At 44.2% G+C, this 27,678-nt stretch overlaps 1 protein-coding gene and 1 pseudogene across 1 annotated transcript in view; both read right to left on the reverse strand.

The window, feature by feature from the left end:
- LOC124545208 (retinol-binding protein pinta-like) overlaps positions 1-27,678 on the reverse strand; it is a 320,125-nt gene that overhangs the window by 145,312 nt on the left and 147,135 nt on the right. Inside the window, exon 3 of the mRNA XM_047124074.1 lies at positions 5,716-5,872. Coding sequence (XP_046980030.1) covers positions 5,716-5,872 — 157 coding nt within the window. The remainder of the gene's footprint in view (positions 1-5,715; positions 5,873-27,678) is intronic.
- Positions 24,918-25,035, reverse strand: LOC124546104 (annotated as a pseudogene).

A 27,678-nucleotide genomic window follows, 5' to 3' on the forward strand; every position in this document is an offset into this window, starting at 1 on the left:
AAACCTACAGGACTTGTATTCATCCATTCCGAGACGACGGAAAGCTTTCTGAATGTCATCTGTTGTCCTACACCGTATTAGGCACGGTGATGCGTTTTACTTGTGGTGTTTCCATATTTCTGTTCACCCTCTGTATATGTTCTGTTATGATTTTAGACTAACCTTTGACACTCTCTAGAAGAGAAAAACAAATCACTATTTCGAAACTATGAATGTGAAACCAAAATAAAAATAAAAACACTCCACTGGTTTTCGTTCATCCCCCCACAGACCTCCACAAAACTATGAACCATGTTGCGGGATAGTATTTTTTTCCTCTACTAGACATTGCCACTGGTGACTCAGACGTCAGGAGACAACACTTAGACGCCATCGTAATCCACGTAAGGTAGTAGTCCTTACTGTCCTTGTTATGCACCTAATGTAGTTAGTGCTAGTTTGCGCAAGATGATGTTTCTAGCAGCTAATTTTGCTTCGTGTTCATGCAAATTCTCCTGAGCCGAGTGCCTCATCTAATGTGTCACCCCAGTTTTTGGATTGCACAGTGCTCTAGCCGTTTTCCTTCCCATTCTTTGGCCTTGTGCTGTTCAGCTGTGGAGTACGCATGCCCTGTGTGGTATAATTCCAGCCCTGCCAAACATGTGCACCTACGACTCAATGAATCATGCCGCTTTGTCGCAGACCTATCAAGCGATCCCTTCTTATAGTCAGGCTGTGCCACAAATTTCTTTTCTCTCCAGTTCTATTCGGTATCTTCTCATTACTTACGTGATGTACCCATTTAATTTTCGTCTTTCTTCTGTAGCACCACATTTCGAAAGCTTCTTATCTCTTCTTAGCTGCACTGTTTATCGTCCATGTTTTACATCCATACATGGCTAGACTCCAACCAAATATCTTCACAAAAGACTTAAGTGTTAGCACTTAAATCTATATTCGATGTTAACACATTTCTCTTCTTCAGAAATGATTTTCTTGCTGTTCCCAGTCTACATTTCATATACTCCCTACTTGCCCATCATCAGTTATTTTGCTACCCAAATAACGAAACTCATCTCCTGCTTTAAGTGCCTCGTTTCCTAAACTAATTCCCCCAGCATCACTAGATTTAATTCGACTACATTTCATTACTCTTGTTTTGCTTTTGTTGATGTTAATCTCCTCCCCCCATGAACCATGGACCTTGCCGTTGGTGGGGAGGCTTGCGTGCCTCAACGATACAGATAGCCGTACCGAAGGTGCAACCACAACGGAGGGGTATCTGTTGAGAGGCCAGACAAACGTGTGGTTCCCGAAGAGGGGCAGTAGCCTTTTCAGTAGTTGCAGGGGCAACAGTCTGGATGATTGACTGATCTGGCCTTGTAACACTAACCAAAATGGCCTTGCTGTTCTGGTACTGCGAACGGCTGAAAGCAAGGGGAAACTACAGCCGTAAATTTTCCCTAAGGGCATGCAGCTTTACCGTATGATTTAATGATGATGGCGTCCTCTTGGGTAAAATATTCCGGAGGTAAAATAGTCCTCCATTCGGATCTCCGGGCGGGGACTACTCAAGAGGATGTCGTTATCAGGAGAAAGAAAACTGGCGTTCTACGGATCGGAGCGTGGAATGTCAGATCCCTTAATCGAGCAGGTAGGTTAGAAAATTTAAAAAGGGAAATGGATAGGTTAAAGTTAGATATAGTGGGAATTAGTGAAGTTCGGTGGCAGGAGGAACAAGACTTTTGGTCAGGTGAATACAGAGTTACAAATACAAAAGCAAATAGGGGTAATGCAGGTGTAGGTTTAATAGTGAATAAAAAAATAGGAGTGCGGGTAAGCTACTACAAACAGCATAGTGAACGCATTATTGTGGCCAAGATAGACACATAGCCCACGCGTACTGTAGTAGTATTCTCTGCCTCGTGATGACTGGGTGTTGTGTGATGTCCTTAGGTTAGCTAGGTTTAAGTAGTTCTAAGTTCTAGGGGACTGATGACCATAGATGTTAAGTCCCATAGTGCTCAGAGCCATTTACTACAGTAGTACATGTTTATATGCCAACTAGCTCTGCAGATGATGAAGAAATTGATGAAATGTATGATGAGATAAAAGAAATTATTCAGGTAGTGAAGGGAGACGAAAATTTAAAGGTCATGGGTGACTGGAATTCGTCAGTAGGAAAAGGGAGAGAAGGAAACATAGTAGGTGAATATGGATTGGGGTTAAGAAATGAAAGAGGAAGCCGTCTGGTAGAATTTTGCGCAGAGCATAACTTAATCATAGCTAACACTTCGTTCAAGAATCATGAAAGAAGGTTGTATACATGGAAGTACCCTGGAGATACTAAAAGGTATCAGATAGATTATTTAATGGTAAGATGTAGGAACCAGGTTTTAAATTGTAAGACATTTCCAGGGGCAGATGTGGACTCTGACCACAATCTGTTGGTTATGAACTGTAGATTAAAACTGAAGAAACTGCAAAAAGGTGGGAATTTAAGGAGATGGGACCTGGATAAACTGACTAAACTAGAGGTTGTAGAGAGTTTCAGGGAGAGCATAAGGGAACAATTGACAGGAATGGGGGAAAGAAATACAGTAGAAGAAGAATGGGTAGCATTGAGGGATGAAATAGTGAAGGCAGCAGAGGATCAAATAGGTAGAAAGACGAGGGCTAGTAGAAACCCTTGGGTAACAGAAGAAATATTGAATTTAATTGATGAAAGGCGAAAATATAAAAATGCAGTAAATGAAGCAGGCAAAAAGGAATACAAACGTCTCGAAAATGAGATCGACAGGAAGTGCAAAATGGCTAAGCAGGCATGGCTAGAGGACAAATGTAAGGATGTAGAGGCTTATCTCACTAGGGGTAAAATAGATACTGCTTACAGGAAAATTAAAGAGACCTTTGGAGAAAGGAGAACCACTTGCATGAATATCAAGAGCTTTGATGGAAACCCAGTTCTAAGCAAAGAAAGGAAAGCAGAAAGGTGGAAGGAGTATATAGAGGGTCTATACAAGGGCGACGTACTTGAGGACAATATTATGGAAATGGAAGAGGATGTAGATGAAGATGAAATGGGAGATATGATACTGCGTATAGAGTTTGACAGAGCACTGAAAGACCTGAGTCGAAACAAGGCCCCCGGAGTAGACAACATTCCATTAGAACTACTGACAGCCTTCGGAGAGCCAGTCCTGGCAAAACTCTACCATCTGGTGAGCAAGATGTATGAGACAGGCGAAATACCCTCAGACGTCAAGAAAAATATAATAATTCCAATCCCAAAGAAAGCAGGTGTTGACAGATGGGAAAATTACCGAACTATCAGTTTGATAGGTCATAGCTGCAAAATGCTAACGCGAATTCTTTACAGACGAATGGAAAAACTGGTAGAAGCCGACCTTGGGGAAGATCAGTTTGGATTCCGTAGAAATGTTGGAACACGTGAGGCAATACTGACCCTACGACTTATCTTAGAAGATAGATTAAGGAAAGGCAAACCTACGTTTCTAGCATTTGTAGACTTAGAGAAAGCTTTTGACAATGTTGATTGGAATACTCTCTTTCAAATTCTGAAAGTGGCAGGGGTAAAATACATGTATCGAAAGGCTATTTACAATTTGTACAGAAAGCAGATGGCAGTTATAAGAGTCGAGGGGCATGAAAGGGAAGCAGTGGTTGGGAAGGGAGTGAGACAGGGTTGTAGCCTATCCCTAATGTTATTCAATCTGTATATTGAACAAGCAATAAAGGAAACAAAAGAAAAGTTTGGAGTAGGTATTAAAATCCATGGAGAAGAAATAAAAACTTTGAGGTTCGCCGATGACATTGTAATTCTGTCAGAGACAGCAAAGGACTTGGAAGAGCAGTTGAACGGAATGGACAGTGTCTTGAAAGGAGGGTATAAGATGAACATCAACAAAATCAAAACGAGGATAATGGAATGTAGTCGAATTAAGTCGGGTGATGCTGAGGGAATTAGATTAGGAAATGAGACACTTAAAGTAGTAAAGGAGTTTTGCTATTTGGGGAGCAAAATAACTGACGATGGTCGAAGTAGAGAGGATATAAAATGTAGACTGGCAATGGCAAGGAATGCGTTTCTGAAGAAGAAAAATTTGTTAACATCGTGTATAGATTTAAATGTCAGGAAGTCGTTTCTGAAAGTATTTGTGTGGAGTGTAGCCATGTATGGAAGTGAAACGTGGACGATAAATACTTTAGACAAGAAGAGAATGGAAGCTTTCGAAATGTGGTACTACAGAAGAATGCTGAAGATTAGATGGGTAGATCACATAACTAATGAGGAGGTATTGAATAGAACTGGGGAGAAGAGGAGCTTGTGGCACAACTTGACTAGAAGAAGGGATCGGTTGGTAGGACATGTTCTTAGACATCGAGGGATCACCAATTTAGTGTTGGAGGGCAGCGTGGAGGGTAAAAATCGTAGAGGGAGACCAAGAGATGAATACACTAAGCAGATTCAGAAGTATGTAGGCTGTAGTAGGTACTGGGAGATGAAGAAGCTTGCACAGGATAGAGTAGCATGGAGAGCTGCATCAAACCAGTCTCAGGACTGAAGACCACAACAACAACGACGATGTTAATCTTTTATCCTCCTTTCAGGACGCTGTGGATTACGTTGCACTGCTCTTCCAAGCCCTTTGCTGTCTCTGACAAAATTACTATGCCATCGGCAAACCTCAAAGTTTTTATTTCGTCTCTCAGTTCCTACTTCAAATTGTTCCATAGTTTTTTCTTTACTACTTGCTCAATGTACAGACTGAATTGTATCGGCAATAAGCTATTACCCTGACTCACTTCCTTCTAAACCACTGCTTCCTTTTATACTCCTCGACTTTTATAACTGCCGTCTGGTTTTTGTACAAGTTGTAAATAGTCTTTCGATTCCTGCATTTCACCCCTGTTACCTTCAGAATTTCAAAGAGAGTATTCCTGTCAACATTGTCAAAAACTTCCTATAAGTCTACAAATGGTATAAACGTAGGTTTGCTTTCCTTAACCTATCTTCTATGAGAAGTCGTAGGGTCAGTATTGCTTCTCATGTTCCTACGTTTCTCCGGAATCCAAACTGAACTTCCTCGAGGTCGGCTTCTAGCAGTTTTTCCATTCTTCTGTAAAGAATGAGTGTTACTATTTCGCAACCAAGAGTATTAAACTGATAGTTCGGTAATATTCAAATCTGTCAGCACCTGCTTTTTTTTCGAATTCTTTCTTGAAGTCTTAGGGTATTCCACCTGTTTTGTACATGATGCAGTTACGTAAATAATAAAGTTTTTAGTTTTTTAAAATATAAGTAACTTCACGCTCCGGCGCGGAGGTCCTTGCGATGCCAGTCGGCCACTGTGTCACCATCTGCCTTACGGCGCTGTTTGGAAACGGGATAGAGAGCACCCCGCTCTCCCAAACGCTGGAACTCATATTCCTCATTAAAGCTGCTCCTCAACTGGACTTCATACACCGCTTTCCAGTTCTCCCAGAAAGAAAAACGCCTGAGAAATACAAGGAATCGAACCCTTATTTTCAGGATGGCAGTGAGACACTCTGAACAGTGAAGGAGGCGGTTTTGAATTAAAGAAATATTGGACGATGTGTACTGATCTGCGGGAGACTATGTTTAATAATAAACTGAGTTGTAGCATAAAAATTAATGTAAGAATCCGTTTTATGTCAGTGGCCTTTCGTGTCGTAAGGGTGCTTGCTACTTACGCGAGGTCCATGAGGCATTCTATCTCGGGCAGCAGCGGGTCCCTGTTGGAGAAGAGGTCCGTCCACTGCGTGCGCACCGTGAAGTACATCTCGATGGTCTTCTTGGTGGGCTCCAGGTTTCCATAACAGCTGTGCAGGAACAGGTGCAGGTGCTCGTCTGCAACAAAGAAGAGGGTTATAGATAGAGAGATGGGAAATTGATACGCGTTCGGCTATCAAGAGAGCAATGCGTGAACCCTTGAGCGACTACCACAGCAGAAAATTCTCAGATGATATTTCAGAAAACCCAAAGAAATTCTGGTCGTATATAAAGGCTATTAGTGACATCAAAGTTAGCTTCCAGACACTCGTGAATTAGACAGGAAATAAAGTTCGGGGTAGCAAAATAAAACAAGAAATGCTTAGCTCCGTTTTCAAATATTCCTTTACAAATGAAAGTCCATGAGAATGATCCCAATTTAATCCTCGCATCCCTGGTAAGATGAGTGAAATAGTGTTAGTGTCAGTGAGAAATGCCTGGAATCATTAAAATCGAACGAAGCTCCAGGCTCCACGGAATCCCTATAAGACCATATAACGAATCTGCGACTGAGTTAGTCTCTCTGTTAACTATATTCTTTCGTAGATCGCTCGAACAAAAACCGTGCGCAGTTGTTGGAAGAAAGCACAGGCCACACCTGCCTACAAGAAGGGTAGCTGAAGTAAACCATAAAACTACCGTCTAATATCCTTGACGTCGGTTTGTTGTTAGAACATATTCTGAACATATTCTGAGCTTAAGCATAATGAGGTATCTGGAAAAGAACGACCTCCTCCATGCCAACTTGCGCAAATCCCGAAAACATCGATAATGTGAAACCGAACTCGCTCTTTTCACACGTGACGTACTGAAAACTTTGGATCGAGGCAGTCAAGTAGATGCAATATTTCTCGATTTTCGAAAAGCATTTGAGTTAGCACCACATCTACGATTATTACCAAAAGTATGATCGTATGGAGTATCGTGCGTAGTTTGTGACTGGATGAGTATCTCTTAGTAGGGAGGAAGCAGAACTTGTCTTAACTGGAGTGGGGACCCTTGCTGTTCGTGTTGTATATTAATAATCTTGCGAGAAATATTGCAAATGATGACGTTATATGTAATGAAGGACCGCCTGAAAGACGCTGCATAAATATTCAGTCAGATCTTGATAAGATGTCCAAGTGGTGCAAAAATTGCCAATTTCCTTTAAATGTTTAGAAATGTAAAGTTGTGCACTTCACAAAACAAAAGAACGTAGTATCCTACGACTACAATCAGAGGCGATTCTAGAAGTCGGTCAGGGGGGAGGGATAATTGGGAGAGGGGTTTGGGGGAATGGAATATGGCTTAACAAAGGGACAGTCATCCACCGACAAATTGGTAAAATTTGGTGTTGCTTAAAGTAGATTTTGGTAACTGTTTTGGAGTTCAGGGTAAAGAAAACTTATTTTAACATGGGAGATTTTATAAATTACATAAACCATAAATAGGTCAACTTACAACAAATAAGGTTTTATTAATTTTCTGGATACAGAAGATGACATGAATGTAAAAACTTGAACTTGACATGAATATAAAAAAAATTCTGTTACAAAATTCACTGGTTATTTCCGTCTTCTGCCCAAATTGTCATGCTCATTCGTCTGTGTTTCTTTTTACTAAATATGACAATGATATTTTCAATGTCCATATCTCTTTCTTCCTGGATATTTGCAAGAGCCAACCCATTTAGTCTCACCTGCCCCATTGTGTTACGCAAATAAGTCTTTATTCGTCTCAAAGTAGAGTTTTGTTCAGGAGTGCTTGCAGTGACAGGAATAGTCCCAAATATTTGAAGGGAAACGTATCCGTTTGGGAAAAACTGCTTGTCACAGTTCTTTAAATCTTCAGTTGGTGTCTCAGATCTTTGACTTTCTTCAACTCACCTTTCTTCCGTAGTTTCAGCTCTCCTTCTAAATCTGTTGAAGTAATATATTCGCTGATTTCTGAAGTAATTTTATCCAGTGTAATATGATTATCTATTTTTCCTTGGCATCGTCCCTGACTATAATATCAATGAGTCACAGTTGGAATCGTCCAACCCCTACAGATGATTGGCTGCAGCAATTTGTAGGGATATGAAATGAAATGATCACATAGGCACAGTCGTGGATAAAGCAGGTGGTACAATTTGGTTTATCAGCAGTATACTAGGAAAACGTTATCAGCCTACAAAGTGAACTGCTTACAAATAAATCGTGTCGCCCATGCCAGAGTACTGTTAAAGTTTGTGGGACCCGTGCCAAATGGGAATAACAGGGCATATTGAACATACATGGAGAAGGGCAGCACGAATGGTCCCAGGTTTGTTTGACCCGTGGGGACAGTGTCACAGCGATGCTGAAGAAACTGAACTGGCAGACTATTGAAGATAGAAGTTAACTATCGTCAGAAAGTCTACTTAGAAACTTCCAAGAATCGGCTTTAAATGGTGACTCTAGGAATATGCTACAACCCCCTACATATCTCTCCCGTAGGGATCGTGAGAACAGGATTAGTTTAATTACAGCTCGCACGAGGGCATTCAAACAATCACTCTTCCCGCGCTCCATACGTGATAGGAACGGGATAGAACCCTAATAACTGGTACAATGGGATGTAGCCTCTGGTATGCGCTTCATAGTGGTTTGCGGAGTGTAGATGTAGACACAACAGGGGAATTGTCAGGCATCACCATGACGCCCGTGGCAGAGGACCCTTTGTGCTTTATGCTGTATACGGTTGGATATCTACTCGCCTGTTCACGAATAGAACAAATCAGTAACCCTGCCCACGATTCTCTAAAGAATCAAACTCACACGTGTAAAACAGCTTTAAACGTCTGATTACTTTATAAATCTGTTAATGCGTTAAATGTCTGTAGCAAAGCGTGTAAAACCCTTATGGCTAAGAAGCAAAACCCCAATTATGTTGATTTTATTAGTTCTGAATTATTCACGCGTAGAATAATGAAGAATCAAACCAAAACCGGTTGAGTGTGCCGGCCGTGGTGGCCGAGCGGTTCTAGACGCTACAGTCTGGAACCGCTAGACCACAACGGTCGCAGGTTCGAATCCTACCTCGGGCATGGATGTGTGTGATGTCCTTAGGTTAGTTAGGTTTAAATAGTTCTAAGTTCTAGGAGACTGATGACCTCAGCAGTTAAGTTCCATAGTGTACAGAGCCATATTTTTGAACCGGTTGAGTGTAGTCCGCGTAATTTGCGTTTTTAAGAGAAGCTAGTTTTCCACCCGTCTCAATGTTTATGACGTCCTATCTCGTGATATGCATCGTACAATATTATTATTTTTCAGGTACATTCAGTGATATACGTGGACACTGTCTGCGAATTGTGTTGGTAATAGAATTGATAGAGTTCCCATTCTTAAACAGTGAATGAATGTAATGTGGAATTTTGCACGTCGACACTTACGCTGGCTCTTGACACATACGCAGTTTATAACTTTAATACACGTCTTATTGCGTTAAACCTTCAACGTAACGTTATACGTGTTAATGTGTAGATTATGATGCCATTTTAAATTCTTGACTTCGGTCACTAATTATCTGAAACTAGCGAAGGCAGAAATGCTTCGCAGTCACTAAATATATTTGGCAACTGGATATACGATTTACTCTCCACCTCTCTCTCTCTCTCTCCCTCTCTCTCTCTTTCTCTCTGCCCCTCTGTCCCTATCCCCCCCTACCCTTTACCATCTCCTCCTTCTCCCCCCTATTTCTGTCCATCAACTACACCCATCTCCCTGTATATCTCTTATCCCATGCTCTCTCTGTCCTCCTCTCCCTTCTCTCTGATCTTGTCCTTATCGCAAATGGAACCCTGATCGAGAACATAAGTCAAAATGAGTGGATAAATCTGTTGGACTCATTAGTACAGGGCGTATGAGAGAGACCCCTCCAGCTGCTGGATCTGTGAGCATAGTAGTTTGAATGACAATATTTCGCATTGTTTTAATCTGTGAACAGGTAGGACTATATAGTCAGCCATAAACAAAACCTTCCTGTAATCGATTCTTGGATATACACTAGCTGATCAGAAGTATCCAGTTACCACCCCCCCTCCCCCCAAAACATTCGTTTTTCATATTAGGTGCATTGTACTGCCACCTACTGCCAGGTATTGCATATCAGCGCCCTCAGTAGTCATTAGACATCGTGAGAGAGCAGAATGGAGCACTCCGCGGTACTCACGGACGTCGAACGTGGTCAGGTGATCGGGTGTCCACACTCCTAAATGTCCCTAGGTCCACTGTCTCCGTTGTGATAATAAAGTGGAAACGTGAAGGGACATGTACAGCACAAAAGCGTACAGGCCGACCTCGTCTGTTGATAGGCATTGGTTGCCGACAGTTGAAGAGGGCCGTAATGTGTAATAGGAAGACATCTATCCAGACCATCGCACAGGAAGTCCAAACTGCATTAGGATCCACGCAAGTACTATGACAGTTAGGCGGGAGGTGAGAAAACATGGATTTCATGATCGAGCGGCTGCACATAAGCCACACATCACGCCGGTAAATTCCGAACGACGCTTCGTTTGGTGTAAGGAGCGTAAACATTGGGCAATTGAACAGTGGAAAAACGTTGTGTGGAGTGACGAATCACGGTGCACATTGTGGCGATCCGATGGCAGGGTGTGGGTATGGCGAATGCCCGGTGAACGTCATCTGCAGGTGTATGTAGTGCCAACAGTAAAATTCGGAGGCGGTGGTGTTATGGTGTGGTCGTGTTTTTCATGGAAGGGGCTTGCACCCCTTGTTGTTTTGCGTGGCACTATCACAGCACAGGCCTACACTGGAACCGCGCGACTGCTACGGTCGCAGGTTCAAATCCTGCCTCGGGCATGGATGTGTGTGACGTCCTTAGGTTGGTTAGGTTTAAATAGTTCTAAGGTCTAGGGGACTGATGACCTCAGAAGTTATGTCCCATAGCGCTCAGAGCCATTTGAACCATTTGTTATATTGTGGGGTAACCTCATAAACCGAGAGAAAATTTTTACAGTGCAAAAACGTGTAATAATTCTCATTTTGGTGTAAATGCAAAAAGAGCATGCCTAAACCTATTCAAAGCATTGCATATACTGATCACTGCTTCTCAGTATATTTAATCCTTAATGAGGTTTGTTGTAAGTAATATGTCTCTTTTTTTTAACCAAGAGCTCACTACACAGTATCAGCACAAGCTATAAAAACAGTCTATGTAAAGACTTGAAATCACGTACTTTCGTCCAAAAAGGGATCCAATATTCATAAGCTGCCAGCAGAGCTTAGTTTGAGGCAAAGCACACTTTAAATAGAATTTGGACTTTTTGGAGGCCAGCTTCTTCTATTCCATAGATAAACCAGAATTAACATCTTTCTGTCTTTGTGACTGGAGGCATCGGTTGCTTAGAAAAAAGATTGCTTTGTTTGACTGGGTATTTCAAGACTTCAGTGAAGTTCTGAACACTTCTCGGAGCCAAAACCTTTTTCACAATTGCTTCTGCCTCAGTTCCACCACATGGCATCACTTTAGCCAAATTAGAGTCATGGTAAACATCCTTCGGTTATTTAAATCTACAATCCATACTTCTGTAGCTTATAATATGGTTGAGAGTATGGGCAACTTCTTTCTAGTTAACATGAAACGTTTCCACTGTCATTTCTGCCATTAACAAAGTAGTCATTTGGAAACCGGAAATTTGTGGTAAGTTCTATGGGACCAAACTGCTGAGGTCATCGGTCCCGAGGCTTACACACTACTTAATCTAACTTAAACTAATTTACGCTAAGGACGACACACACATCCGTGCCTAAGGGAGGACTCGAACCTCCGACGGGGGGAGCCGCGCGAACCGTGGCAAGGCCCCTAGAACGCACGGCTACCCCGCGCGGCCGCCTTCATTTCTCTTTCGTTCCGCTTATGAACTTCTGTACAAGGATGTTGGTGGCAGTCGGCATTGCCTCTATGGGCGATGCTGTAGTCATGCTTACACAACACACAGTAAGCTAGGTTAACGTTGAAGGCCGTGGGCTTTAACCAAGAATATTGCTCCTACCACTTCTTCAAATAAACAAACGAGTATTTAATATTCTCGCGAGTTCTTGTTACTTCCGTGTGTTATTTATACCGCAGCTGCTGATCGGTGCGAAGCGCATTCGTCGGTTGCTAGTACTGACTGAGAAACAAGTAAACATTCGATCTCTCACGACCGCTGCAGACGCATAAGCTGTCACACTTTCTCTGTTCCTCCCATTCCCTTGAGCCAAACTGTGTTTTTCCGTAAAAACATGGACAGAAAAAAGACTGTATGTCGAGAATAGTCACGATCATTATAGGAAAACTTTTCGAGATCTGTAGTTCAGGGAATCTGAACTACCGATAGTACTCCGCGGAATTTATATTTATGACCGTGATCACTGACGAAATATACGGAAGAAACAGGCGGTCAGTAAAGTAGCCGGGAAAAAAAAATGTTGCTGTAATACGGTAGATACCGGGAAATACGGGAAAGTTGGTCACCCTACTTTAGCCTTTTAATAATATACAGGGTGTTCCAAACAATTCGTCAAATTAATACAGGAGATAGAGAACATCAAAACAAATATATTTCAACAAAGATCATACGGTCTCTAAAGTCAACTTGTAATGTCAGGGTAGACTTCTTTAGTGGTACTGACGTATGCTGCTACGTACACGTCGCTGACTGGGAATGTGTACTGACACTTAAATCTGCTCTGTAGGCGGATTGTTGCCTGTACAGGCTGGATGTTCCCCTGAATGTTAGACAAAGGACTGTCCTTCCAGCACGATGCCCCCCCCCCCCCTATTTCGCATTGATAACTCCGCCCGAACAGGCCATGAAGGTCCAACGGTACCGACCGGCCGCCGTGTCATCCTCAGTCTACAGGCTCACTGGATGCGGATATAGAGGGGCTTGTGGACAGCACACTGCTCACCCGACCGCATGTCAGTTTACGAGACCGCATTTATGCGAGGAGTCACCTGGGAGCCACCTTCAGGAATCGATGGTTCGGACGAGATGGCCCTGTGGCTTGAACACCCTTACGTGATGAATTCTTCTCGGGTTATCGGCCGAGTGGTAGCGTCGTCTTGTCGCAACGTTTCAATGAGTTTCGTACACATCATCTTCTGGCGAAGAAGAATTCATCAGTGGAATACGCCGAGAAAGACTGAAAGACTGCAATTGGATACACCCTTACGTGTCTTGATTTCTTCCTCTGGGGCTATAAGAAGCAGCTGGTGTATGAAGACATTGTGGAAGCAGAAAAAGCCCTCCTCGCTGTAACTGCCGTCGCTGCTGGCACCATTGTGTGTACTTGTCAGGAATCCTCGAACGGAAACAATAGCCAATGGTTCGACGATGTACTGTATGCATACAGGCCAATGACCGTGCATTTCAGCAGTTCCTGTGAATCCCACTGCTGTAATTAGCATGACAATTACCTTCTGTGTAAACGTTCTTACAATCAGAAATTGCCATCAGGGTCCTTATCTAGCCTATCAGAAGCTTGAATGTGGTAGGGAAACTAGAAAACCTGAAAAGGGAAATGCAAAGGCTCAGTCTAGATATGTGGTCAGTGAAGTGAAGTGGAAAGAAGACAAGGTTCAAAATGGTTCAAATGGCTCTAAGCACTATGGGACTTAATATCTGAGGTCAGCAGTCCCCTAGACTTAGAACTACTTAAACCTAACTAACCTAACGGCGTCATACACATCCATGCCTGAGGCAGGATTCGAACCTGCGACCTTGACAGCAGCGCGGTTCCGGACTGAAGCGCCTAGAACCGCTCGGCCACAGCGGCCGGCGAAGGCAAGGATTTTTGGTCAGATGAGTGTAGGGTAATATCAACAGCAGCAGAAAATGGCATAACGGGAGTAGGATTCGTTATGAATAGGAAAGTAGTGCAGAGAGTGTGTTACTGTGAACAGTTCAGTGATAGGTTTGTTCTGATCAGTACTGACAGCAGACCAACACCGACAACGATAGTTGAGGTATACATGCCGACTTCTCAAGCTGAAGATGAAGAGATAGAGAAAGTGTATGAGGATACTGAAAGGGTAATACAGTATGTTGAAACTTCCCCTTTGAACAATTATACATGACTGTGCTTAAACTGACACACAATATTTTGTTAGCGCAACGCAATCTGACTTTCAAAATTCCCTACAAAAGAATGGCCCTGACTAACATTAAACTATACCTTTCACAAATCACTTACCTCACAAAAATCTTCGCTGCTCAAGCTACTGCAATACAGCGAGCGCCACTACTGCCAGCTAAATAAAAGATTCAAACTATGGAAGGCACTAACTACTGATAGGGATAGTTAGCAAATGAAAGATATTAATAGAGAACAAACAATGTATTTACCTTGATATCATCATATATAAATATAGCAGTTCATGACAAATTTCAAAACTCCGCCATCTCTCTCCCCACATCCACCACTGCTGGCGGCTCACCTCCAACTGCCCAACGCTACGCGCTGTTCACATCCAGCTGCCGCTGCCCAACACTACAATGGCGAGTATTACAACAATGCAAAGCAGCCACAGACTGCACACAGCACAGCCAGTGATGTTCATACAGAGGTGGCGTTACCAATAAAAAAACCTAAACAGCCTACTTACAATGTAAAGGGATATGGAAATCTAATAGTCATGGGAGACTGGAATGCAGTTGTAGAGAAAGGAGTAGAAGAAAAGGTTACAGGAGAATATGGGCTTGGGACAAGGAATGAGAGAGGAGAAAGACTAAATGAGTTCTGTCACATGTTTCAGCTAGTAATAGCGAATACCCTGTTCAAGAATCACAAGAGGAGAAGGTATACTTGGAAAAGGCTGAGTGAGACGGGAAGATTTCAGTTAGATTTCATGATGCTCAGACAGAGATTCCGAAATCAGATACTTGATCGTAAGGCGTACCCAGGAGCAGACATAGATCACAATATAGTAGTGATGAAGAGTAGGTTGAAGTTTAAGATAATATCAATCAGGAAGAATCAATACGCAAAAAAGAACTAAGGAATGATGGGATACGGTTGTTAGCTCAGTAGGCAGTACAGTTGAAGAGGAATGGTCATCTCTAAAAAGAAACTTGGGTAATAGAAGAAATACTTCATTTGATCGATGAAAGGAGGAAGTACAAAAATGTTCCGGGAAACTAAGGAATGCAGAAATGTAAGTCGCTGAGGAATGAAATAAATAGGAAGCGCAGAGAACCTGAGACGAAATGACTGTAGGAAAAATGTGAAGAAATCGAAAAAGAAATTATTGTCGGAAGGACAGACTCAGCATACAGAAGTCAAAACAACCTTCGGTGACATTAAAAGCAAGGGTGACAATATTAAGAGTGGAACGGGATTTCCACTATTAAATGCAGAGGAGAGAGCGGATAGGTGGAAAGAATACATTGAAAGCCTCTATGAGGGGGAAGATTTGTCTGATATGGAAGAATAAGAAACAGAAGTCGATTTAGAAGAGATAGGAGATCCAGTATTAGAATCAGAATTTAAAAGAGCTTTGGAGTACTTAAAATCAAATAAGGCACAAGGTATAAATAACATTGCATCAGAATTTCTAAAATCATTGGGGGAAGTGGCAACAAAATGACTATTCGCGTTGGTGTGTAGAATGTATGAGTCTGGCAACATACCATCTGACATTCAGAAAAGCATCATCCACACAATTTCGAATACCGCAAGACCTGAAAAGTGCGAGGAGTACCGCACAATCAGCTTAACAGCTCATGCGTACAAGTTGCTGAGACGAATAATATACAAAAGAATGGAAGAGAAAATTGAGGATGTGTTACATGAGGATCAGTTTCGCTTTAGAAAAGGTAAAGACACGAGAGAGGCAATTCTAACGTAGATATTGATAATGGAAGCAAGACTAAAGAAAAATCAAGACACGTTCCTAGGATTTGTCGACTTGGGAAAAAGCATACGATATTGTAACATGGTGCTAGATGCTCGAAATTTTGAGAAATGTAGGCGTAAGCTATAGGGAGAGACGGGTTATATACAATATGTACAACAGTAAAGAGGGAAGTAATAAGAGTGGATGACCAAGAACGTAGTGACCGTATTAAAAAGGTTGTAAGACAAGGATGTAGCCTTTCGCCCCTACTGTTCAATCTGTACGTTGAGGAAGCAATGATGGAAATAAAAGAAAGTTTCAGGAGTGGAATTAAAATTCAAGGTGAAAGGATACGATTCGCTGATGACATTGCTATCCTGAGTGAAAGTGAAGAAGAATTACATGATCTGCTGAACGGAATGAACAGTCTAATGAGTACAGAGCATGGATTGAGAGTAAATCGAAGAACGACGAAGGTAATCAGAAGTAGTGGAAATGAGAACAGCGAGAAAATTAACATCAGGATTGATGGTCACGAAGTAGATGAAGTTAAGGAATTCTGCTACCTAACAGTAAAATAACCAATGACGGACGGAGCAAGGAGGACATCGAAAGCGGACTAGCAATGGCATAAAGGGCGTTTCAGGCCAAGAGAAGTCTATTAATATCAAATATCGGCCTTAATTTGAGGAAGAAATTTCTGAGAATGTACGTCTGGAGTACAGCATTGTATGGCAGTGAAACATGGACTGTGAGAAAATCGTAACAGAAGAGAATCCAAGCATTTGAGATGTGGTGCTACAGACAAATGTTGAAAGTTAGGTGGACTGATAAGGTAAGAAATGGGGAGGTTCTGCGCAGATTCGGAGAGGAAAGGAATATGTGGAAAACAATGATAAGGAGAATGGACAGTATGATAGGACGTCTGTTAACACATGAGGGAATGACTTCCATGGTATTAGCTGTAGAGGGCAAAAACTGTAGAGGAAGACAGAGATTGGAATACATCCAGCAAATAATTGAGGACGTAGGTTGCAAGTGCTATTCCGAGATGAAGAGGTTGGCACAGGAGAGGAATTCGGTCACATCAAACCAGTCAGAAGGCTGATGACAAAAAAAAGCCTGTATTAATTTGAACCAATAGTTTCAGAACAGCTTGCTGATAAAAAAAAACAGACAGGTACCTGCATTCTATGCCAGATGATGAAAATACCATCAGTGAACAATTCGAGAATGACAAACCGTTTATGTGTGTTGAGAATATTAGCAGTCTTACTACAGTTGCTTGTAGTCACGTCGGATGTGTCTCAAGCAAGTTTAATAGGACTGATAACGCTGTCAATAATCATAAACGACTTATCGTATAGGATTTACAGCACTCCCGGATTGTTCGCTGGTAATTGTGTAACCGAGAGGTTAGCATCGCTTCAGAACGGTTTAGTACTTACTTTTTGTGTAATTTTTTAAATAGTGGATAGGAGAAAAGCAGGACGGATAACGTAGAGAAAGAAACGGACAGTACTTGGCTATACTATTTGTGGAAAGATTTCGGAGCTTGTCAAAAAAAAAAAAAAAATGGCTCTGAGGATTATGGGACTTAACATCTGAGGTCATCAGTCCCCTAGAACTTAGAACTACTTAAACCTAAGGACAGCACACACATCCATGCCCGAGGCAGCATTCGAACCTGCGACTGTAGCAGTCTCGCGGTTCCAGACTGAAGCGCCTGGAACCGCTCGGCCACCGCTTGTCATACCGTATGACTACCCAGGGTATGTAAATGTCTACAAAGTTATATTAGCTGGTATTAATACTTGAAATAAGTAATACGGAACATGAGTGGAGAGTTAAATTTGTTGGGAGGATCCTGAGAAAATTCTACGCATCTGTAAGAAAAACAACGATCTGAAGGGGCTAGGTTCGACGATAATGATGGAAAGGAGCGAGGAACTGTCAAACGCTTCTAACTTCCAGCATCGAATGCTGGTGAGATAGAGTTCCAAATACACTGTCTGGAAGAAAAACAAGGTTCGAGACTACTCTCCTCGTCTTGGGTAACAAAGGCTCGTAATTAGGAATCCTATACGACGTATAAAACCTCTACAGTACCCAACATAGTCTACCAGACACAATATTAGTCAACTGTCTGAGTGCACTTGTCGCTTTGGTGCAATGTAGCTGGTGTGTGAGTTATAACAGCTTGTCTTGTGATTCTCCAGCGCTGACGTAAGTCATGGCAATGAAGTGGTGTGCATGTTTGTGCTTTCTCATGACCACATCGCTAATGAAATGCCCGATTTGTTGATGCATCAACGCTGAATGTCCGACGTGTCTGCAAGTAATGGTGCACCACTCGCAATGCCGTAAGAGCAGTGGTCGTAATAATATCCTCACCGACAGGGACCACAGACGAACGTCACGCCGCGTCAATGACAACTGGTTTCAAAGCCGACAGGAATTGCTGTTGGCAGTGATTGCAACTCCACCTCAACCAGTTTACGAACGAACATTGGGGAGGAAACTGCATGCGTGGCAATATGGGTCGAGTGCCTCCCGAAAGACAATCTGTCCGTGTGGTACAGAATTTGAATCTCGTTAGTGGGCCACACAATACAGAAACTGGACCGTAGCTGAATGGCGGTGTGTGGAGCGGTCAGCGAGTCGCGAATTTGCCTCATTTGAAATGAAGAAAGGCATCGAAAGCTTCGACGGCACAATGACAAGTTTTTAACCCACAGTGTGTGGAGGGAAGAAGAACTAGGCATCATGAGCCCATTTATCGACGTGAGTCAGGCTCCAGCTGTCAGATGAAATACAACAGAGCGATAAGTTATGTGTTCATCTTTTTCTGTGTTTTCCTCTTAGTATATTTATTCTATTTCGTGCGTGTTTTTCTGTTTAAGAGGTTTCAAAAATGGTTCAAATGGCTCTAAGCACTGGGACTTAACATCTGAGGTCATCAGTCCCCTAGACTTAGAACCACTTAAACCTAACTAACCTAAGGTCATCACACACATCCATGCCCGAGGGATGATTCGAACCTGTGACCGTAGCAGCAGCGCTAAGAGCTTTAATCTCGCGTTTTTGCAAGTGCAAATTCATTCAGTCAATAGCGCAATATTTGCTCACTGAACTCCCAAAATTTGATTTCGTAAACCGAATAGCTGCTCATTAACGCATCAGCATCCATCGGTGACTCATCAAGAGGGTAGCAAGTTGTCTGTTTTTATCGTTTACTGCATCAGGTAGTCTTGTTAGGATGGTTAGTACGTGTGCATGCTGTGTGCGGACGCAGGAAAAACTGGCTGCAGTTCGCGAACAGCTGAATGCGCTTTTGGCTACTGTCAGTCACCTTCAGGCTGTTGCCTCGGGGTGTAGCGGTGGCGCGTCGCATGGGAGACCTCAGGTGTCGCTTGTTTTGCCATGGGCTCTGGTTCCATCTCCTAGCACGAGCCCTTAGCGCCAGGATTTCACCCTTACCATGGAGGGGGGTGAATGGGCGGGATCTGTTCCGGGCGAAATCCTGGCGCTAACAATTCTGCCTCCTAGCACGCCCGACATGTTGGATCCGCCCTCACAGCAGGGTGAGTGGCGTGTCTCTCGAGACGGAGGGCCAATGTGGAGACTGGCCGCCAGGCGTCGCCCATTCACTCTGTGGACAGGTGGCTGTCCAGCAGAGTCCGAACAGGCAGGTTTGCTAGATATTGGGAGCTCCAGTAGATAGCGTTCAGGGCTGGAAAGAAAGCCAATGTGCGCTCGGTGTGTCTGTCGGGGGGTCTCATCCGAGATGTGTAGGCAGCCTTACCGGTGGACATCGAGCTCCCAGCGTGCAGTTGTGTGGAAGTAGTGACTCACGTCGGGACCAATGACGCCTATAGCATGGACTCTGCAGCGATTCTCAGTTCGTACAGGCTGGTGGACTCGCGTGCGGGGTGCAAGCAGAGCTCGCAGTTCGCAGGACCGTTCCCAGAGATGATTGAGGTCCTTGGGTTTGGAGCAGAGTGGGGGGTCTCAACCAAATGCTTCATCGCCTCTGTGACGGTCTTGGCTGCAGATTTCTAGACCTGCGCTATCGTGAGGGGCTTTGTAAGACTCCCCTTGATAAGTCAGGGGTGCACTATACAAAGGAAGCAGCTACTCGTGCAGCAGAGTACTTGTGGAGTTCACATGAGGCTTTGTTAGGCTAGGCAGTAGTTTGAGGTGTTCTGATAAACATGCGCCAGTAGATACGCAGCAAGGGAAGTCAAACGGCGTTCAGAATAAAGACACTTCGACTGTCGTAATTTTATCAGTAAGCTATCAAAGTATTCGAAATAAAGTTCCCGAATTTACTGCCCTCCAGGAACATTCTCGCAGTCAAATTATTCTTGGGACCGAGAGCTGGCTGAAATCCGATGTGGAAAATTGTGAGATATTTAGTGAGTGGTGGAACGTATATAGGAAAGACAGATTAAAGGCCATAGAAGGCGGAGTGTTCATTGTCGTTGACAAAATTAACAAAAATATTGTCTCTTCTGAGGTCGAAATTTTTGAAAATTTGTGGTAAGATCTTATGGGACCAAACTGCTTAGGTCATCGGTCGATAAGCGTACACGCTACTTAATCTAACTTAAACTACCTTACGCCAAGGACAACACACACACACCCACGTCCGAGGGAGGACTCGAACCACCGACGGGGACAGCTGCGCGGACCGTGACAAGACGCCAAGGCCGCGCGGCAACAAGGCGCGGCTTCTGAGGTCGAAGCTGAGTGTGACAGTGAAGTCATCTGGTCGTGTATAACAGGTGCAGGTGAAACCAAGTTAATTGTTTGATTTTTTACCGGCCACCCGATTCTGCTGTGACAGTTCTAGAGTCATTCAAAGAAAATCTACTGTCACTAGCGCGCAAATACCCACACCATGCAATACTAGTTAAAGGCGACTTTCATCTATCGAGTATAGACTGGGGTGTCTACTGAATCATTACGGGGGTGCGGACAGACAGTCATGCAAAATATTTTCAACACATTTTCTGAACACTGTCTTGGGCATCTGGCTCGGCAGCTGACACGCAATGGAAATATCTTAAACCTTGTATCTGTAAATAGGCCGGACCTTATCGACGATGTCAGTATAGAATCGGGGATTAGCGAACATGACGTCATTATAGAAACTATGATTACGAAAGTTAATAAATCAGTCAAGAAGGCTAGGAGAGTGTTTCTACTAGATAGAGCAGATAAGCAGTTATTAGTACCACACTTAGACCGTCAATTCGCATCACTTGCAGCTCCAGAAAGATGAATACACAGGAATTATGGGAAAAGTTTAAACAGACTGTAAATCGTGATCTGGAGAGTTATATGCCTAGTAAGTGGATAAAGGATGGAAAAGACGCACCATGGTTTAACTGCGAAAGTCGGAAGATGCTGAGGAAGCAGAGGCTGTTGAACTTTCGGTTCAAAACAGAACGCACAAATAACGACAAGCGAAAGTCAGTCGAGATCCATGCGTTTTTAAAACGAACTATGCGCGAAGTACACAACTACCACCGTTACACCTTAGTAAAAGATCTTGCAGATAACCCGAGAAAACTGTGATCTTACGTAAAATCGCTAAGCTGGTCTAAGTCTTCTATTCAGTCCCTTGCTGACCAGTTTTGTGTAGCAGATGAAGATAGCAAAGCGAAAGTCGAACTTTAAAATTTCACGTTGCATAAATGGTTCACAAAGGAGAGTCGTACAAAAATACCGTCATTTGACCATCGGACAGACTTCCGTATGTACGACATAGTGATAAGCATCTCTAGCGCAGAGGAACAACTGAAAGATTTGAAATCAAATAAAGCACCAGGTCGGGATGGAATCCCAGTTCGATTTTACTCTACACCATTGACCGCATACCTAGCCTGCATTTATCATGAATCTCTCGCTCAGCACAAAATCCCAAGTGACTGGAAAAAAGTGCAGGTGACTCCAGTATATAAGAAGGGTAAAAGAACGGGCCCGCGAAGTTACAGACCACCATCACAAACTTCTGTTTACTGCAGAATCCTTGAACATATTCTCAATTGGAATATGATAAACTTTCTTGAAACTGAAAAGTTAATGTCCACGAATCATTAGTTTTAGAAAATATCGCTCGCGCAAATCTCAGTATGCCCTTTTCTCGCATGATATACTGCGAACTATGGATGAAGTGCAACAGGCAGATGCCATATTTCTGGATTTCCGGAAAGCATTTGATACGGTGATCCATTGCAGGCTGTTAACGAAGGTACGAGCATACGGTATAAGTTCACGGATATGTGAGTGGCTCGAAGACTTCTTATACAATAGAACCCAGTATGTTGCCCTCGACGGCGAGTGTTCATCAGAGACAAGGGCATCGTCAGGAGTGCCCCAGGGAAGTGTGACAGGACCGCTGTTGTTTTCTATAAACATAAATGATTTGGCAGACAGGGTGGACAACAATCTGCTGTCGTTTGCTGGTAATGCCGTGGTGTACGGTAAGGTGTCGAAGTTGAGTGACTGTAGGAAGATACGACTTAGATAAAATTTCCAGTTGGTGTGATGAAAGGCACATAGCTCTAAATGTGGAAAACTGTAAGTTGATGCGGGTGAGTAGAGAGAACAACCTGTGATGTTAGGATACAGTATTACTTGTGTCCTGCTTGACACAGTTAACTCGTTTAAATGTCTGGGCGTAACGTTGCAAAGCGGTATGAGATGCAACGAACATGTTAGAACTGCGGTATGGGAGGCGAATGGTCGACTCCGGTCTATTGGCAGAATTTTAGGAATGAGTGGTTCACCTGTAAAGGACGCTGGTGCGACCTGTTCTTGAGTACTGCTCCAGTGTTTGGGATCTGTACAAGGTCGGACTGAAAGAAGACATCGAAGCAATTCAGAGGCGGGAGGCTAGATTTGTTACCGGTAGGTTCGAACAACACATAAGCGTTTCGGAGATGCTTCGGGAACTCAAACGGCAATCCTTGGAGCGAAGGCGACGTTCTTTTCGAGAAAGACTACAGAAAAAATTTAGAGAACCGACATTTGAAGCTGGCTGCCGAACGATTTTACTGCCGCCAACATACATTGCGCGTAGGGACGACGAAGATAAGACACGAGAAATTGGGGCTCATACGGAGGCATATAGATAGTCGTTTTTCCCTCGCTCTGTTTGCGAGTGGATCAGGAAAGGTAATGACAGGTAGTGGTAGAGTGTACCCTCCGCCACGTACGCTACAGTGGCTTACGGAGTATCAATGTATATGCAGATGTCGATGACTTTGTACCCTATCTGCTCTGGATGGATGCACTTATTCGGTTGAGAACGGTGTCATAAAGCCGTTGTATCCTCATAGGACGCTAACTGATCCACAGCTGTTGTAAATGGCCTGTGATATCTTGGATAATGGTACTGGGATGGAGTTGAGAACTGAGCTGGTCCTACACAAGTTCTGTCAGGGACAAATGTACCGGTCTCGGCAGCCACTGGAGCACAACAATATCACGCAGACAGTTCATTGAAAAACGTGTCACGTGTGCACGAGCATTGTTCCGTTGGAAAACTGCACAATGATGTATCGTATGAGAGGTGACACATGACGATCTAGGATGTTCGTGACGTACCGTTGTGCTGCCAGAGTTCCCTCAATCGCTACCAGCCGTGACCCTGAAGTAATATGATGGCTCCTCGCGCCATTATTCCATGAGTAAGACAGCCGTACCTCTCCAGAATGGGACCTCCTCCAGGTCGCCACCACAATCAGCGACGATTGTGATCCAGGGTAGTGGAGAATCGCAGTTCATCGCTGGAAACAAAGTGACGCCATTCATCAGCAGGCCATGCTTCCCGGTCACTACACCACTCACAACAAAGCCGTGTTGTGCTGTTAATGGTTCAAATGGTTCAAATGGCGCTGACCACTGTGGGACTCAACATCTTAGGTCATAAGTCCCCTAGAACTTAGTACTACTTAAACCTAACTAACCTAAGGACATCACACACACCCATGGCCGAGGCAGGATTCGAACCTGCGACCGTAGCAGTCCCGCGGTTCCGGACTGCAGCGCCAGAACCGCTAGACCACCGCGGCCGGCTGTGCTGTTAATGGCAGGGTACGAATGGGGCGGTAATTCCCTGGTCCTTCAGCTATTAGTCTCTGGGCAATGGTACGGCATGACACAGAATGTTGCAAGGGTTTCATTACTTATTTTCGGATGGCAGGCGGAGATGTGAAGGCTTTACCATGTACTTGGTGCGCAATAGGGCGATCCACCAATCTGGTGGCGAGACGTGGTCGAGCGGAATCATGTCGAAGATTGTGCCAGCCCTCACGCTCCCATCCAGCCCAGCATCGGATCAGTGTCATATCCGAATGCCGCAAAAATCCGTGTATTGCACGATTCGACCAACCGGCCAAATTCAGACGCACAATGAGGTCCATTTCGAGCTCTGTCAAACACTGATAATGCTGTTTCACACGAATACTTGGCATCTCTGCGTTCTTCAGTGATCACTTAACATCTGACGCTCTTGACTGCCCTTATATACCCTACCATGTAATATAACAATACAATAAACTACCAGCACTAATGAACGCTGGTGCCCGTTCTACCAGTCACAGAAAATTGCAACTCTGATAATTCACATACCCGCCAATACCCTGTACGTCTACTAATTTACATTGACATCCGACCATGACTTCTGGTTGCTTCCCCTTTCTGTCAGGCGTTGTATAAAAGTATTTATTATCAGAGTTGTAGTGCCAACTTATGGAACGTTACTATGTTTACGAAATACATACCAGCTGACAGTATAACACAGCCAATGACTGTGTGTCTTCTCTTTTTTCTGACATTCTATTAGTTACAAAAGCAAATTTATCCTCAGCCTGAAGACTTGTCTGAAGGCTGCAGTGTTGCACAAGGCACGGTTCTATTACGAGGAGGTGTGCAGGTTTCTTCCTCCGACCTGTGAATTAATTTACCCAGCTAGTTGCAGAAGGACATACAGTTTAAAGAGGACTCCGAACCAGGCTGACACTTGGCATTTATCACGTTCATAAATTATTGTCAGAGTAATAAGCACTCCGTCATCAGGCCACAACTGGCCCATCGGGACCATCCGACCGCCGTGTCATCCTCAGCAGAGGATGCGGATAGGAGGGGCGTGTGGTCAGCACACCGCTCTCCCGGTCGTTACGATGGTTTTCTTTCACCGGAGCCGCTACTATTCGGTCGAGTAGCTCCTCAGTTAGCATCACGAGGCTGAGTGCACCCAGAAAAATGGCAACAGCACATGGCGGCCCAGATGTTCACCCATCCAAGTGCCGGCCACGCCCGACAGCGCTTAACTTCGGTGATCTGACGGGAACCGGTTTATCCACTGCGGCAAGGCCGTTGCCTCAGAGCATTAAGTGACCGAAAATTATGGACCGACTAGCCACTGAACTCGCGGACTTTCAGGATTGCAGTCTAATCGGTACCAACTGAGCCAAACCAGAGATATCGTGATAATACTAAAGTGGCTAGAGCATTCATAGCCGCGCGGGATTAGCCGAGCGGTCTCAGGCGCTGCAATCATGGACTGTGCGGCTGATCCCGGCGGAGGTTCGAGTCCTCCCTCGGGCATGGGTATGTGTGTGTGTTTGTCCTTAGGATAATTTAGGTTAAGTAATGTGTAAGTTTAGGGACTGATGACCTTGGCAGTTAAGTCCCATGAGATTTCACACACATTTCAACATTTTCTTTTGAGGATTCATAAATTTAGATATTTATTTATTTGTGTTTTATTCACTTCAGCTTTGCTAAAAAAATGGTTGAAATGGCTCTGAGCACTATGGGACTTAACATCTGTGGTCATCAGTCCCCTAGAACTTAGAACTACTTAAACCTAACTAACCTAAGGACAACACACACATCCATGCCCGAGGCAGGATTCGAACCTGCGACCGTAGCAGTCGCGCGGCTCCGGACTGAGCGCCTAGAACCGCGAGACCACCGCGGCCGGCCAGCTTTGCTACATCAACATGGAACATATCACTACAACAAAAGAATTACTTCTTCTTTGGTATGTATGTCTTACGATACGTATCGACAGTCGGCGGTCTCCACTTCCCTCTACCCTCTGCTTCTTTCTTAATATGCCGTTTTATTTCCGGTTCGAGGTAAGGACCCGAGCTTAATTTCCTGTAACAATGTACGACAAAAAAACTGTCACGATCAGCTTCGAAACGCGCAGTCAGTACCTAACAGATGGTCCTTCGTTGTTCATTATGGTCTTCCGGTGGGCGGCGAGGGACCCAGCGTGCAAACACATTTGAGTTTCCCAACTGGGACCCAGCGGGCAAACACATTTGAGTTTCCCAACTGGTGGACACGTGTGTCAGCACTTAAATCGGAGGTGTCCAATTGTGCAGCGAAGTGTTTGATTGTGATACGTCCATCACCTCGAACGAGAGCATCCGCGCGTTCCTACAGCTGTGTGAAGCCGGCCGACACGCAGGCACTAAGTAGGGTTTGCGCGTTGGGCGAGGTGTCTGTCATCATCGCGATACTTCCGTGCTTTTATTCACTGCCAGCTGTCAGCAGACATTCTGGAAGCTCCTATGGGTATCTACGATGCTCTGGTTTTCCGCCAAACGGAATTAGATGACACCTATCGGAACTTCATGAAACTACACTACTGGCCATTAAAATTGCTATACCCAGACGAAATTCAGATGATAAACGGGTATTCATTGGACAAATCTGTTATAGTACAACTGACATGTGAGTACATTTTCACGCAATTTGGGTGCATCGATCCTGAGAAATCAGTACCCAGAACAAGCACCTCTGGCCGTAATAACGGCCTTGATACGCCTGGGCATTGAGTCAAACAGAGCTTGGATAGCGTGTACAGGTACAGTTGCCCATCCAGCTTCAACACGATACCACAGTTCATCAAGAGTAGTGAGTGACTGGTGTACTGTGACGAGCCAGTTGCTCGGCCACCATTGACTAGACTTTTTCAATTGCTTAGAGATCTGGAGAATGTGCTGGTCAGGGCAGCAGTCGAACATTTTCTATATCCAGAAAGGCCCGTACAGGACCTGCAACATGCGGTCGTGCATTATCCTGCTGAAATGTAGGGTTTCGCAGGGATCGAATGAAGGGTAGAGCCACGGGTCGTAACACATCTGAAATGTAACTCCACTGTTCAAAGTGCCGTCAATGCGAACAAGAGGTGACCGAGACGTGTAACCAATGGCACCCCATACCATCACGCCGGGTGATACGCCAGTATGGCGATGACGAATACACGATGTGCGTTCACCGCAATGTCGCCAGACACGGATGCGAGCATCATGATGCTGTAAACAGAACCTGAATTCATCCGAATAAAATGACGTTTTGCCATTCGTGCAGCCAGGTTCGTCGTTGAGTGCACCATCGCAGGCGCTCCTGTCTGTGATGCAGCGTCAAGGGTAAGAGCAGCATGGTCTCCGAGCTGATAGTCTGTGCTGCTGCAAACGTCTTCGAACTGTTCGTGCAGATCGTCGTTGTCTTGCAAACGTACTCCACTGTTGACTCAGGGATCGAGACGTGGCTGCACGATTCGTTACAGCGATGCGGATAAGATGCCTGTCATTTCGACTGCTAGTGATAGGAGGCCGTTGGGATCCAGTACGGCGTTCCGTATTACCCTTCTGAACCCACAGATTCCATTTCTGCTAACAGTCATTGGATCTCGACCAACGCGAGCAGCAATGTCGCGATACGATAAACCGCAATCGTCTATAATCCGACCTTTATCAAATTCGGAAAGGTGATGGTACGCATTTCTCCTCCTTACACGAGGCATCACAACAACGTTTCACGAGGCAACGCCGGTCAACTGCAGTTTGTGTATGAGAAATCGGTTGGAAACTTTCCTCATGTCAGCATGTTGTAGGTGTCGCCACCGGCGCCAACCTTGTGTGAATGCTCTGAAAAACTAAGCATCTTCTTCCTGTCGGTTAAATTTCGCGTCTGTAGCATGTCATCTTTGTGGTGTCGCAATTTTA

This window comes from Schistocerca americana, chromosome 8 (assembly GCF_021461395.2).
Source record: "Schistocerca americana isolate TAMUIC-IGC-003095 chromosome 8, iqSchAmer2.1, whole genome shotgun sequence".
Lineage (NCBI taxonomy): Eukaryota > Metazoa > Arthropoda > Insecta > Orthoptera > Acrididae > Schistocerca > Schistocerca americana.